This window comes from Rhinolophus sinicus, linkage group LG06, assembly GCF_036562045.2.
Source record: "Rhinolophus sinicus isolate RSC01 linkage group LG06, ASM3656204v1, whole genome shotgun sequence".
Taxonomy (NCBI): domain Eukaryota; kingdom Metazoa; phylum Chordata; class Mammalia; order Chiroptera; family Rhinolophidae; genus Rhinolophus; species Rhinolophus sinicus.
Genome location: NC_133756.1, coordinates 21,842,160 through 21,856,165, shown reverse-complemented (window position 1 = coordinate 21,856,165; position 14,006 = coordinate 21,842,160). Strand labels below are relative to the sequence as shown.

The 14,006-nt window shown below is 37.0% G+C and overlaps 1 protein-coding gene across 2 annotated transcripts in view; it reads right to left on the bottom strand.

Moving 5' to 3' along the window:
• The window catches only part of ZFYVE9 (zinc finger FYVE-type containing 9), a 126,155-nt gene that overhangs the window by 67,563 nt on the left and 44,586 nt on the right, over positions 1–14,006 (bottom strand). For both annotated transcript variants that reach the window (XM_074334715.1, XM_074334716.1), the window contains exon 4: positions 11,047–13,160. In XM_074334715.1, coding sequence (XP_074190816.1) covers positions 11,047–13,160 — 2,114 coding nt within the window. The remainder of the gene's footprint in view (positions 1–11,046; positions 13,161–14,006) is intronic.

Genomic DNA, 14,006 nt, shown 5'->3' with positions numbered 1-14,006 from the left:
TTCTTCATTTTTTAAGCTTTTTATTAGAAAAATTGAAAATCACATCTTAAAGTAGACATAACAGCATAATAAACCCCCAAGTGCCCATTACCGAGGTGAAACAATTATCAAAGCCAATTCTCCCCTATTTTATCATTTTGAAATAAATCTCAGATATCATTTCATCTTTAAATATTTCAGTATATATCTCTGAAATACAGGGACTACTTTAACATAACAATACCACTGACACACCAAAAAATTTAACAATTTCTTAATATCGACTATCCAAGCAGAGTTAACATTTTAATAGTCATACATATTTTTAATAGACTATTTTTAGAGCAGTTTTGGGTTCACAAAAAAATGAAGCAGAAGGTATAGAAATTTCCCATATGCCCCTGTCCCCACACATGCCTAGCTTCTACCATTATCACCATCTCTCACCAGAGTAGTACATTTGTTACAATCAATGAACCTACATTGACCCATCATTATCACTAAAAGTCCCTGGTTTATATTAGGGCTCACTCTTGGTGTTGTACATTCTATGGGTTTGGACAAATGTATAATGGCATGTATGTCCCATTGTAGTACTACGTGTATACAGAGTAGTTTCACTGCCCTAAAAATCTTTTGTGCTCCATCTAGTCATTCATCCTTTCCTCTCCACTAACCCCTGTAATCACAAATCTTTTATACTGTCTCCATAGTTTTGCCTTTTCCAGAATATTGTAATTGAAATCATACAGTATGCAGTGTTTTCAAATTGGTTTCCTTTACTCATACAAAGAACAACAAAGTTGGAAGATTCTCACTTCATGGTTTCCAAAGTTACAGTAATCAAAACAGCATAATATTAGCATAAACACAGACATAAAGAACAGTAGAATAAAATAGAGAGCCCAGAAATAAACTTTCACACATATGCAGTCAAATGATTTTTGACATGAGTGCCAAGACAATTCCATGGAGAAAGAACAGTTTTTTCAACAAATGGTGCTGGGAAAACTAGGTATATGTTCACATTCAAAATAATGAAATTGAACTCTTATGCCATATACAAAAATTAACTCAAAGTGATCAAAGACCTAAATGTAAGTGCTAAAACTATAAAACTCTTAGAAGAAAAGACAGGGGAAAGTATCATGACATTTGGTTTGGTAACGATTGCTTGGATATGACACAAAAAGCACAGGCAACAAAAGAAAAAAACAGGTAAATTGAACTTCATTAAAATTTAAAACTTTGGTACATCAAAGGGCATTATCAATGAGTAAAAAGGCAACTTATGGAACGGGACAAAATATTTGTAAATCAGATACCTGATAGGCAATTGATATATAGAATATATAAAAAATTCTACAACTCAACAACAAAAATACTTATAAAGACACTACAGTCAATTTTCAATAATGATATAATTAAAATAAGTTACCATTTAAGGATAATCCACTACATACAGTTCTTGGTAATATATGTATTACTTCTAATGCTTGTAATTCATTCATTCAACAGATTTTTATCATATATAATTATGCAAGTTAACTATGATCACCTTTATTTCACAGATGATTAAAGTACCTTGCCCAAGATCACGAAGAAGCTAGTAAATGGCTGTGAGGTTATCCTGAACCTAGGGTTTGTTGAGAAATACTGATTTCTTCTACTCTTTACAATGAATGCTCTTAACACCACCTTTCAACCAATTTTCAGTGTACTTCTCTGCTTTCCAAGGAGAACAACCAGTGGCTATGTTTTAACATCAGAGAACAAAACAAACCTTGAGAAAATTGATCAGTAAAACTATAAACCAACAGATTATCTTAATGAGCTTTTATTTTAGGGTCTTATAAAGGTTGTTCTGTATTCATTACCAAAATTCTCAAATGTTAAGCAAACTAACTGTACCTTAAGTTATTAAAAAGTAAATTGCAACTAATTTAACATATACCTTTATTTAAAAATAAGAAATTGCCATCTAATAAAACAAATACCATTTTACAACTTTCTTTTTGAAATAAGTATAAAATGTCCTTTGAAAACATGGTACAAATGCAGACATAAATGCTCTCATAAATGCTAAGAAAATAACATAAAAATCACCATTAAAACCATTGTTTTATTTTTATCCTCTCAACTATATTTACAGGAAAAGATCATGAGTTATACAGCAAAAAAAACAAAACACCCTGGTTGGTTACTAGTTCCACCATCTCAGTTTCTTCAACTGTAAAACAGGGATAATATCACCTTTCGCATAGGTTTACTAGTAAGATTAAATTAGATGATTAACAGATTACAGAGTACATACTAAGCAAACGTTAGCTCCCTTCTGTTTCCCTTTTAGCTGGCTGCTCAGTAACTCTCTGGTCATAGTCCAGGAATTGCTAGAGAGGTAGCCCTTACTAAGGACCTCAATTTCATCACTCCCTTATTCTGGTTTTTTTTTTTCCTCAAACCACTGTATATAGCTTTGGAGTGTGCTTTGACTACAGAAGTCAAAGAGCCTGAGTTTGAATCCTAACTCCACTTATTGGCTGTGTGATTTGAACAAGTTACTTAATCTTTTTAGTCTATTTTATCACTTCATAAAATGTGGATTATAACACTATGAGGCGTGATCATAAAATATGGTGAATGCTGACAAGTGCCATCCAATGGAAAGGCAGAGAGCTTCAACACAGAAAGTGGTGTGTTGAACCTTAGTAACAGTGTGTGACAAGTTTCAACTTGTTCCATGCAGTCAGTCGGGTGTGAGCTACGGTTGAGAGAAGGTGTGTTTTAAAGTGTGCCATAAATCATCCTCCATCATGACAACGCTCCCCTCTGTGTCACACATCGATTCTATGGCAATTCCTGTCAAATAAAAACATTATGGTGTGTCCTCATCCACCTTACTCACTGGATCTGGCACTGAGCAACTTCTGGTTCTTCCCCAAACTCAAAATGATTCAGGACATCAAGGCAGCCACAATAGCGCAACCAAAGACACTCACGAAAGAGGACTTCCAGAACTGCTTCAGAAAGTGGCAAGAATGATGGGATAAGTATGTTCGAAGCAAGGGGGAGTATTTTGAGGGGGATTAATGGCAATGTGTCTTTTACTGTAACAAATTTTTAATTTAAACATTCACTGTATTTTTTTATCATACCTCATAGGGTGTTATGTATATTAAATTATATAAGTAGCACTTAGAAAGGTGCCTGGCACATAGTAAACACTTAGTAAATATAGGTATCTCCTTCTCCTCACCATCCCTACCACCATCGTCATCATCTACCTGCTTCCCACTGGGAAGCATTTGCAGCTTTGTAACTGTTTTGTTACTTATTTCATGTATTTAAGTTTTGTCATCTATAGAAACATGGGCAGTAAATTTTAATAGGGTGGCCATTTTACTTTTTTTTGCATTTCTTTGATTAACAACAGAACACTAAGCAATAAGTAAATGCTCGCTGAATCAATGAATGAACAAATAAATGGAAATGGATGGACAGATGGCAGCATAAACTGGCCCTATAGAGCTTTTCTTGCTTCTCCAATCCAAATTGCTTGCATTGCAAAGATAACTTAAGAAGCTCACAATGTCTCTAAAGACAAATACTGACCCTATTTTATGAAGTCAGAACTGTACTAGTATAAACTGACTGAAAGGTCGATACCAAGCCTCACAGGGCTATCAAAATTTCTATTTTCTACTAGGCTTTATTTCCCACTTCAAGGTAACTATCCCTCTCTCCTTTCAAAGTTTCATCATCTATCCCTATTTCACCTTTCTCAATATTTATATTTTCCATATGAAGTATGAGCCATGGGAATGTAAATTTCTTCATGCTCTCACCACTACATCCATAAACCTATCTCTATCTGTCCCCGCCTTCTCTTCCTTCCCCACTGAAGACCAAGCCCTCAACATGTGCATAGATCCTATCCCTCTGGTCTTCTCAAGGATTTTTCTCTTCCTTTAATCAATCCCTCTTTTCCCCTAAAACAACTTGTCTAAAGGATAATTCATGACATTACACAATTGCAATAGCAAATATTTCCCATCCTTAAAAGAAATTCATCTAAAACCACCACCTTCATCTAATAATTGCTCCAAATATTTTGTTCTCCATCATGGCAAAACTTCTTGAAAAAGCCATCTCCATCTTCTCACTTCTTATCCCATTTTCAACCTATTCCCCATTTTTTACATTCTGGCTTCTGTATCCACAGCTCCCAAGTCTGCTTTTATCAATGACCCTGATGCAGCCGAATCCAAGTCCCTTTCCTGGCCACATCTTATTGACCTCCCATCAGCATTTTACGTAGGTGACAACCCCTCTCCTTTGATAAACTACATTCTTTTGACTCCCACAATACTGTATTTTCTTGGTTTTCTGTCTACGTCTCTGGCCACTCCTTCTCAGTCACTTGTATTGGGTCTTCCTCCTCCTCTTGACCTCAGTGGCTCTGCCATGGACCCCTTCTCTTCCCTCTGTACACCCTTCCCGCAGTAAGCTCAAGCGTTCCCATGGCTTCCCACTGTGCTCCTCACATGACCTGTAAAGCCCAACGTGACCTATTCCTGACTTTCTCTCTGAGCTCTTCTTATGTGACTCTTCCCTTACTTGCAATACTTTAACCATACTGGATTCCTTTCAGTTTCTTGATCAGGTGCTTTCCTACCTAGGAGGCACAAAAGCAAAAATAAGTTAGTAGGGCTATATTAAACTAAAAAGCTTCTGCACAGCAAAGGAAACCATCAACAAAATGGAAAGGCAACTTACAAATCAGAAGAAGATATTTGCAAATCATATGCATACCTGATAAGGGGTTAATATCAAAAATAGATAAAGAATACATACAACTCAACAGCAAAACACAACAAAAAACAAAACAAATAATCCAATTAAAGATGGGCAGAGGATCTGAAGAGACATTTTCCCAAAAAATACATACACATGGCCAACAGGTACATGAAAAGGTGCTCAACATCACTAATCATCAGAGAAATACAAATCAAAACCACAATGAGATATCACTGCATACCTGTTAGAATGACTATTATCAAAAACAGGTAACAACTGCTGGAAAGGAGGATGTGAAAAGAACCCTTGTGCACTGTTGGTGGAATGTAAATAAATACAGCCACTATAAAAACAACATAGAGGCTCCTTGAAAAATTAAAACTAGAACTACCATATGACCGCTCAGCAATTCCACTTCTGGGTACTTATCCAAAAAACAAATGATTTCAAAGAGATATACGCACTCCCATATTCATTGCAGCATTACTTAACAGTAGTCAAGATATGGAAACTGAAGTGTCCATTGATGGATGAATGGATAAATAAAATGTGGTATGTGTGTATATATGTATATATGTGTATGTACGTGTATGTATAGAGACGATGCCAAAAAAATGTATACACATTTTAAGAAAGGAAAAAACTGCATTAAAATTGTAATAATACTCAATATATACCAATAAAGATGAATACAAGTCATGTGTATACAGTTTTTTGACACCCCCAGCATGTGTGTGTGTGTCTTTCAATCTTAAGTGAGTCTCTTGTAGGCCACATATGAAAGGGTCTTGCTTTCTTATCCATCCAGCTATCCTATGTCTTTTGATTGGAGCATTTAATACATTTACATTTAAAGTAACTGTAGATAGATATGTAGTTACTGCCATTTTATTATTCATATTTTTAATTTTTCTTCTTAAAAAGTCCCTTTAACATTTCTTGTAAAATTGATTTGATGGTGATGAACTCCTTTAGCTTTTTCTTGTCTGGGAAACTCTTTATTTGTCCTTCAACTCTAAATGATAGCTTTGCTGGGTAGAGTAATCTTGGTGTAGCTCCTTGCTTGTCATCACTTTGAATATTTTGTGCCAATCCCTTCTGGTTTGCAGTGTCTGTTGAGAAATCAACAGTCTTATGGGAGCTCCCTTGTAGGTAACTAACTGCTTTTCTCTTTCTGCTTTTAAGATTCTTTGTCTTTAACCTTTGCCATTTTAATTATGATGAGTCTTGGTGTGAGTCTCTTTGGGTTCATCTTCTTTGGGACTCTGCACTTCCTGGACTTGTATGTCTATTTCCTTTGCCAGGTAAGGGAAGTTTCCCGTCCTTCTTTCTTCAAATAGGTTTTCAATTCCTCGTTCTCTCTCTTCTCCTTCTGGTAACCCTATGATGTGAATGTTGGTATGCTTGATGTTGGCTCAGAGGCCCCTTAAGCTATCCTCATTTTGGGGGATTCCTTTTTCTTTTTGCTATTCTGATTTGGGTGTTTTCTCCTACCTTATCTTCCAAATAACTAATTCAATCCTCTGCTTCATCTATTCTACTGTTGATTATCTGTACTCTTCATTTCAGTTATTGTATTCTTTATTTGACTGGTTCTTTGTTTTCGATCTCCATTTTTATGTTTTCTAGCTCTCTGTTGAAATTCCCCCTGAGATTAATGAGCATCTTTATAACCAGTGTTTTGAACTGTGCATCTGGTAGATTACGTGTCTCCATTTTGTTTAGTTCTTTTTCTGGAGCTTTGTTCTGTTCTTTCATTTGGGATGTGTTTCTTTGTCTCTCTATTTTGGCTGCCTCCCTGTGTTTGTTTCTATGTATTAAGTAGAACTGTTATGTCTCCTGGTCTTAATAGAGTGACCTGATGCAGTAGGTGTCCTGTGGGGCCTAGTAGCGCAGTCTCCCTGGTCACCTGAGCCAGGTGTTACAGGTGTGTCCCTTGTGTGGGTTGTGTGTGCTCTCCTATTGTAGTTGAGCCTTGGTTGTTGTTTGCATATCAATGAGAGGGACTGACTCTTTGGTTGACTGGTTGTGAGGACTGGCCATGACTACAGTGGAGGAATTGTGGTGCAGGGGCTGACCCTACAGAGAAGGATTCACTTTAGCAGAGTGGGATTAACTCTGGTGCCTGCCAAGTCCAACATTTAAGTGTGTTGTCTGTGGAGTGGCCCTGCCACAGGTTCAGCTGCAGTCTGTGCCCTGCCGAGGGCCTCCCGGAAGAAACCAAGTCTCGAACAGAGGCTGGCTGTCGCTGGTGCTGGGCTTGGGGCTGCTTAGCAAGAGGTATGGAGCACACTGAGGCCTGCTGCTACTTGTTCAGGGTTTGTGAACTTTTGAGAGATTTTAGGAAAGAGCAAAACTATTTGTATAGTAAAGCCACTGGAAGCGGCTTACTTGGGCCCACAAGTTGGGTGAGGCATGGTCTCAGGAAATCATCAGGGTGGGGAGGAGGGGGGCAGGACAGTGTCAGCTAGGTTGATGGAGACTCAGATATGGTGCCCACCTAAGTCTGCACACTAGGGTGGAAGAATGACTCAACAAAGGAACAATGTCTTCTGCCAGCACTTCTGTCTGGAAGTAAGCTGCCCCTTCGAGCCCTCACCCTGCAGCCAGACAATTCAGTTCCTCCCCATATGTCCCTGGTGCCTTTCAAGCTGCTGCCCCAGTGATGGAGCTCAGAGGAAGTGAGTCTGTCGGCAAGTAAGTCCATGTGCAGGCCCTTTAAGAGGAACGCCTGGGACTCCAGCATCCCTCCATCTAACTCAGCCACAATCTCCACTGGTTTTCACAGCCAGAAGTTGTGAGGACTTCTCTTCCTGGCGGTGGGAAGCCTGATGTGAGGCTGGGACTCCTTATTCCTCAGGGGGGGCCTCCACAACCAAAATATCCAGCTATCCCTCCCAATTTTTAACTACCACACTCGGATGTGGGACCAGTCTGTTCCACATCTCTGCCCCTCCTACCAGTCCCGAGGTGGCTTCTTCTGTATATCTTTAGTTACGGAACTTCTGTTCAGCTAGACTTCAGGTGATCCTCAAGGGTGGTTGTTCTATAGTTTAGCTGTGATTCTGATGTGGTCATGACAGGAGGCAAGCACAGTGTTTACCTACTCCACCTTCCTGACTAGAAAAATCCTCAGTCTCTAACATAATGTTATATATCAATTATATCGTAATTAAAAATAAAAGACATAGACAAACCTTAAATAAATATTTTAAATGAAAGAAGCCAGTATAAAAAACTTACATACTGTATGATCCCAACTATAAGACATTCTGGAAAAGGAAAAACTACAGGGACAGTAAAAAGATAAATGGTTACCAGGGACCCAGTGGGAGAAAAGGAGGGATTCATAGGTGGGACACAAGAAATATTTTGGGTACTGTAACTATTCTTCTGTGATAATATAATAGGATACATAACATGTATTTATCAAAACCCATACAATTGTACAACACAAAGAGTGAACTTTACCATAAACTATAGTATATATCTCTTTTATATAACTTTAGTTAATAACCATGTATTAATACTAATTCATCAATTTTAACAAATGTACCACACTAGTGCAAGATGCTAATAATGGGGTCAACTGGAGGAGGGGCGGTATTTATGAACTGTTTTTTCTGCTCTAAAAATAGTCTATTCATTTTTTTAAGTGGATATGTCTAGGGACTTGGAGATATGTCGAAGTAGGCAGAAGGTTGCCATCTTTCAGTATACGAGTATAAATATTACTTTGTTTAAAAAAATAATAATACCAGGATTCTTCATCCCATCTCTAATTATTCTCAATTTAAAATCTGAACAATTATTTTTAATATATTTTAACAAGCTGGCTCTAGCTGGTTTCAAGCTGTGACCTTGGACATATTTCTTGCCCTCTCTGAGCCTCAAATTCTTGATCTGTCAAAAAGGAAAAATTAACAACCCATTCTACAAGGCTATGATGGAGACTAAAGGAGAATGAACATGAAACACACATAACTGGCTCTTAATACACTGCATTACAATTTGTTGTGGGGTGGTCTGTTTGTCTACTCAGATCAGTGGTTCACAATTTTCATTTTAGGATTTTTGAAAAACTCCAGGAAATCCACATACTTCTCTCCCCACTCACTGAAATCAATACCCTTGATTATAAATTCCATGAAGTCATACATCCCAACTTATGTATCCCTGAATCTCCACTACCTAGTCCAGAATCCTACACTTGTTAAAGAGAATTTAGCTATAGATATTGAGTAGAGAAATTACTAAATATGTTTACTTTCTACTAGAATGGAACAAACTTTCTTTTTTCAACAGTAAACATTATTTTACAAAATTACACTGCTTGGGGTATTTTTCTAACTACATTCCCAGTATAATTCAATACCTAGAAAAAATATGCCTATGTTTATAAGCCCCTTTTTTATGAGAAGCTCAAGGATTTTTACAAACATTATCTCATCAATCTTTAGAACACCCCTGAAGTAACTGGAGATGAAAAGGGAAAAAAAGATAGACTATGAATCTATAATCCATATGAATTCATAAATTTCACAAATTCTACCAGCAAAATTCCATTTAATTTTTTAATTTATGTGTATTTTGCCACCATTTTCTTTCTGAATCCACCTAAGTTATCTATTTACTCAATACATCTGGATATGCTGATCTGGAGCAAGTGTTTTTATTATTTCCCTATGAAAGCAAAAATTTCAGAAAGCATTATATACTATAAGCAAAACTAGGACAACATAAAAATGATGGCTCTAATCCCCTAATAGAAAACTGACAGTTCAGGCTACTAGCCAACCATAGGTTTACTTCAGAATGAAAAATATTAGGAATTAGAAATCTTATTTTCTTCAAGTTTTAATACTCAGGGACTAACAGCCCAGTCACAGCTTTAACTTCCTTCTGCTCCCTATCACTTGGTTATTTTGTGCTAGGATCTTATAGTAGCCCTTGCTGATTTGCACCCAGGAACCATTCTCCCCCTTTTCCTTCTTAACAGAATTCCAGGCAACATTGGGCTCACTCAGACTGGGGATGAATCATAATTGATCTTAGCCAGTCTGGCAATCCTGTTACACTTTGTCAGTGATTGGTCTAAAACTGGCCAACAAATTGAAAAAAACTAGTAGGGATCCTTTCCTCCCTGGTGAGGGGCTGGCAAGAAGAATAGACTCTTTCACTCCCCAACAGTTTCTTTGCACTTAGGAAGATGTCAGTTGGGACTTGATCCTTAGGGCTCAAGACAGTGATCTAGAGGGGAAGACCAAAGAACTTCAGTGATTCTGACAGCACCTACAGACAACTAAGTCTGTATTTTATCTTCAGGCTTCTTGATAAGTGAAATAAATGTTATTTTTGTCTAAGTCATATAATCAGATACTCTGTTCCTTGAAGTTGAAAACATCCTAATTAATACAGACAGACCCATAATCAGGCAAGAAGGGAAGTAGATACTGAGCACTTACTATTACATCTATAAATCTCATTTGACCTTCACAATAGCCCAATATATATAAATATCTTTTGTTGTTTTTATAAAAAACTAAGGCTTACTAAAGTGATATTGTTAATAACAAAGCTAAATTTTGAATCAAGACCTGACACCAAACCTCACATTCTTTTTAGAGATACAAAGTCCCTTTTCCTCCTTGTTTACAGCTGTTGTTAAAAAACAAAACAAAAATCTAGTAAGTTGATGTTCCTAGATAACAGAATTTAGGGAACACTAAGGAATATCAATTGTTATAACATTGTCACAAAAATTTATAGCCTTCAACTCTATTTTGTATCAAAATCATATTGGGGTAAAAGACAAAAATGTGTGTATAAAAAGTTCCAGAATGTCTAGTACAATGGCAAAAATCCTACAGTAAAAATTGCAATGGATTCAAAGTATAATATTGAATTTCCTACAAATTAAAAAATATGAAGTCAATTACAAACATTTCTTAAATTGAAAGATTAACTTCCTTATTTCAAACGATTCCATTAACCAAGTGTCTGTCAATACAGAAACCACAAAGTTAACACTTCCTCAATTTTCATTTGTCCATGAAAACTGATTCAGCTTAAATCTTGGCAACCAAAAAATTTATATAAACACTAAGAATCATGGAGGTCAATTTTTATTTAGAACTAGAACTGGGAGTTCAAAAGCTATTTATAATGTCAACTCGCCCAGAAGTATGTTCACCTTATATTGCCTTTAATTTCTAATTGAGCATTACAAAATGGGCATGCCAAATTTCTGAGCTGATACACACAACTTACCTTCCCACATGCTCTGCAATGATGCCTCCTTTTGGTGAATGTAAACCTTGCTTCACATTTCATGCAATTTGGAGCCTGAGAATCTGGTACCCATACTGGAGCCACCTCACCCAGAGTGGTAAATGGCTTTCTGGCAGAAATTCCAAACTGACCAGCTCTAAGATCATTATCTGGGCTATCTGGAGCTAATACAAGGCACGGTCTACTGGATATTCCAGACTCATAACTTTCTAAATGTTCCCCATTTGTATCAGCAATAGAGATGTTTCCCAAAGAGGCATTGCATACATTCGTTGCTGAGTTTTCCCCTAATTTTGTTTTCCCAAGAACATCATTTTTGTTTTTAATATTATTTCCATTATTTGCAGGAAGGTCATTTTGTAAATGGTCCGATAATGGCTTTGGAATTTGAAGTTTAAGATTAGAAGGTTGCTTGGGTCTTGCACCACCAAAAGGAACACTGATAGATTGCAGGTTTGCTACTATCTTGGGGGAAGATTGCCCAAGCACTGATGGAACTTGGCTAGAGAAATTGTGTAAATAATTTTTCTTCATTAGGTCACCATTGCTGTTTACAAGTAGTCCACTCCCTTCTGTGGCTTCATTTCCTTTCTGTTCATAAATATTTGAGTAGCATTCTGACTTGCTCTCCTCTATTTCCTTTTCTTCTGTTACTGAATCTTCTTTGGAGGGTAAAGTCTTTGGAACAAAACAAACAACTGGGCTCTGCATTCCATAGGAATCACAACAATTAGATGGAGCATTCGCTGCTGGTGTATCCATAACAGTGGAGAAATCACATCCATCACTTTCATTCCTGCAAGTTCCATTTAAATCTAGACCTGCTTCTGCCACTCTATCACACTCTCCTCCACTATCATTGTAAGTGTCCTCAGGCTGCTTCATTTGCAGAAACTTTTCATTTTCTTTATTTACTTGGCTGTCATTCATCTCATTTAGTTTGGTCAATTTCCAATTAATTATCTCCTGAGATTCAGAGAAATGCTCTGTCATATTAAGAAGCTCTGGAGTGCCAAGAATTTCTTCATGTTCACAACCATCATTTTCATCAGCTCTAACTTCACTGGGAACAAGGCAATCTGAAAACTGTTCACAGTTATCATCCCTTCCAGACCCGTTATGCATGTCTGGTTTGAGAAACAAAGGTAAACCAGACCGGATGGGTTCTTCGGTTGTTATCTCCTCTGCTGGCTCTTTTTTCACCAAAATCCCCTCACTCAAATGGGAAAAGGAGTTTAGACTCCCTAGATCTAGATCTGTCCTAGGAGAGCTGGTTTTGCCAGTGAGAACCTCATCCGGTATGTAGTTCTCTTGGTTTTTAACAGCAGAATCTTCATCTGTTCCCTGGGATGAGATTACTGAATCGATTGTTAAACTTGTAATTGCAGACATGGAGGGGTCTCTTTCTATGTTTTCATCATCCTTTAATTGTGAAGAGGAACAGACACTGGCTAGATTATCAGATGAAGTAGTACATATATGTTTAACAGAATCCCCCTCTGCATTTGTTCTATTCAACGGGTCCATTTGTTTCTCTGAGTTCATATCTTTTTCAGTGGACCCATTTATATTGCAACTAAATTGATCAGTTTGTCTGTTTTCATTATCCAGTGAACAGCTAAAAGCATCCATGAGGGACGGACTATTACAATTATTACAATCCTGCAAATCGTTTTGTAATGTCCTTTTATCACAGTTATGCATGACGGCTACAACAAGAACATTCTTCTCATCTGGCAGACAAGCTAGGTTTCCACATTTCTTCTCTCCCACTTCAACAGTACTGCACTGATCATCTTGATTACAGTTCCTCTTAATTAACTGATCTTCAGCAACAGCATTTTCATCAATCCACATTGTGCTAACCTCTGGATTCAAAGTACAGTCCTGCCCATTAGCACAATGGTCCTCTCCCTCTATGGTCAGAGGAGCTGAAGGAGCCAGGGAGAAGACTTTCAGTTGTGGCTGCGACTCATTAGAAACTGCAGGTTCATTCACACTGGCCAATGCAGGGTTAAATGACAGTCGGTGAGAGGGGGGATCTAGAATCTTATTCCACTTTGTCTGGAACAAAAGAGGAGAAACTGTTTCATCTGAAAAAAATAAATAATTACAATAAGTTTGCCAGTAACACTGGAAAAGCTAGGACTAAATTAATCAACTACATTTGCAAATATATTCTGAAAATAAAATATTCCTAGGGTAACTAAAAATAGAATATTCCTAGGATATGAAGTTTCTAATTCTTAGCTAAAAATAAGAAAATATATTGAAGACTGTTCCCTCTTTATATGTCACTGCAAGGTAATATCACAGAACATTCCAAACAAAAGAATTCTACCTCAATCTAGTAACATAATTAAAGTGGCCCACAGGCTGTACTTGGGGATGGGGAGGGGCACCAGTAATGAGGAAGGCACAACACAGGGAGGGGACTAATCTAAGGTGAGAAAAATCAGAACAGTGATGAAGACATAGTAATTGAGTGGGGAGGAAAGCAAATAAATTTTCTGTGGAGACAGAATGTTCTACAATCTATATCATGGCTGGGATGTGGGTTACATGGATCTATCTCTTTGTTAAAACTATACAGTTAAGATCTATACATTTTAATGTATGTAAGTTTTATCTTAAAAAGTGTAAAAAAAACAATGAAGCAGGGAGTAAGGAGCAGTTGAAGATATAAATGAAACAAAAACAGTAGTATGTCAACCACTGTTGAAGCTGGGTAATGGATACACTAGAGTTACTATTGTTTACTTTGTACATATTTGAAATTTGTCCATAATAATAAGTTAAAAAAAGTTTGCTATAGTATGTGAAATTCTGCTCCTAACCATGTCACAATATATTAATTAGGTTCATATTTACATTATCGAGGATGTTTGGCAGAAAGTATTCATTTACCTTATTAAATCAACCTACTTATATTCTATCAA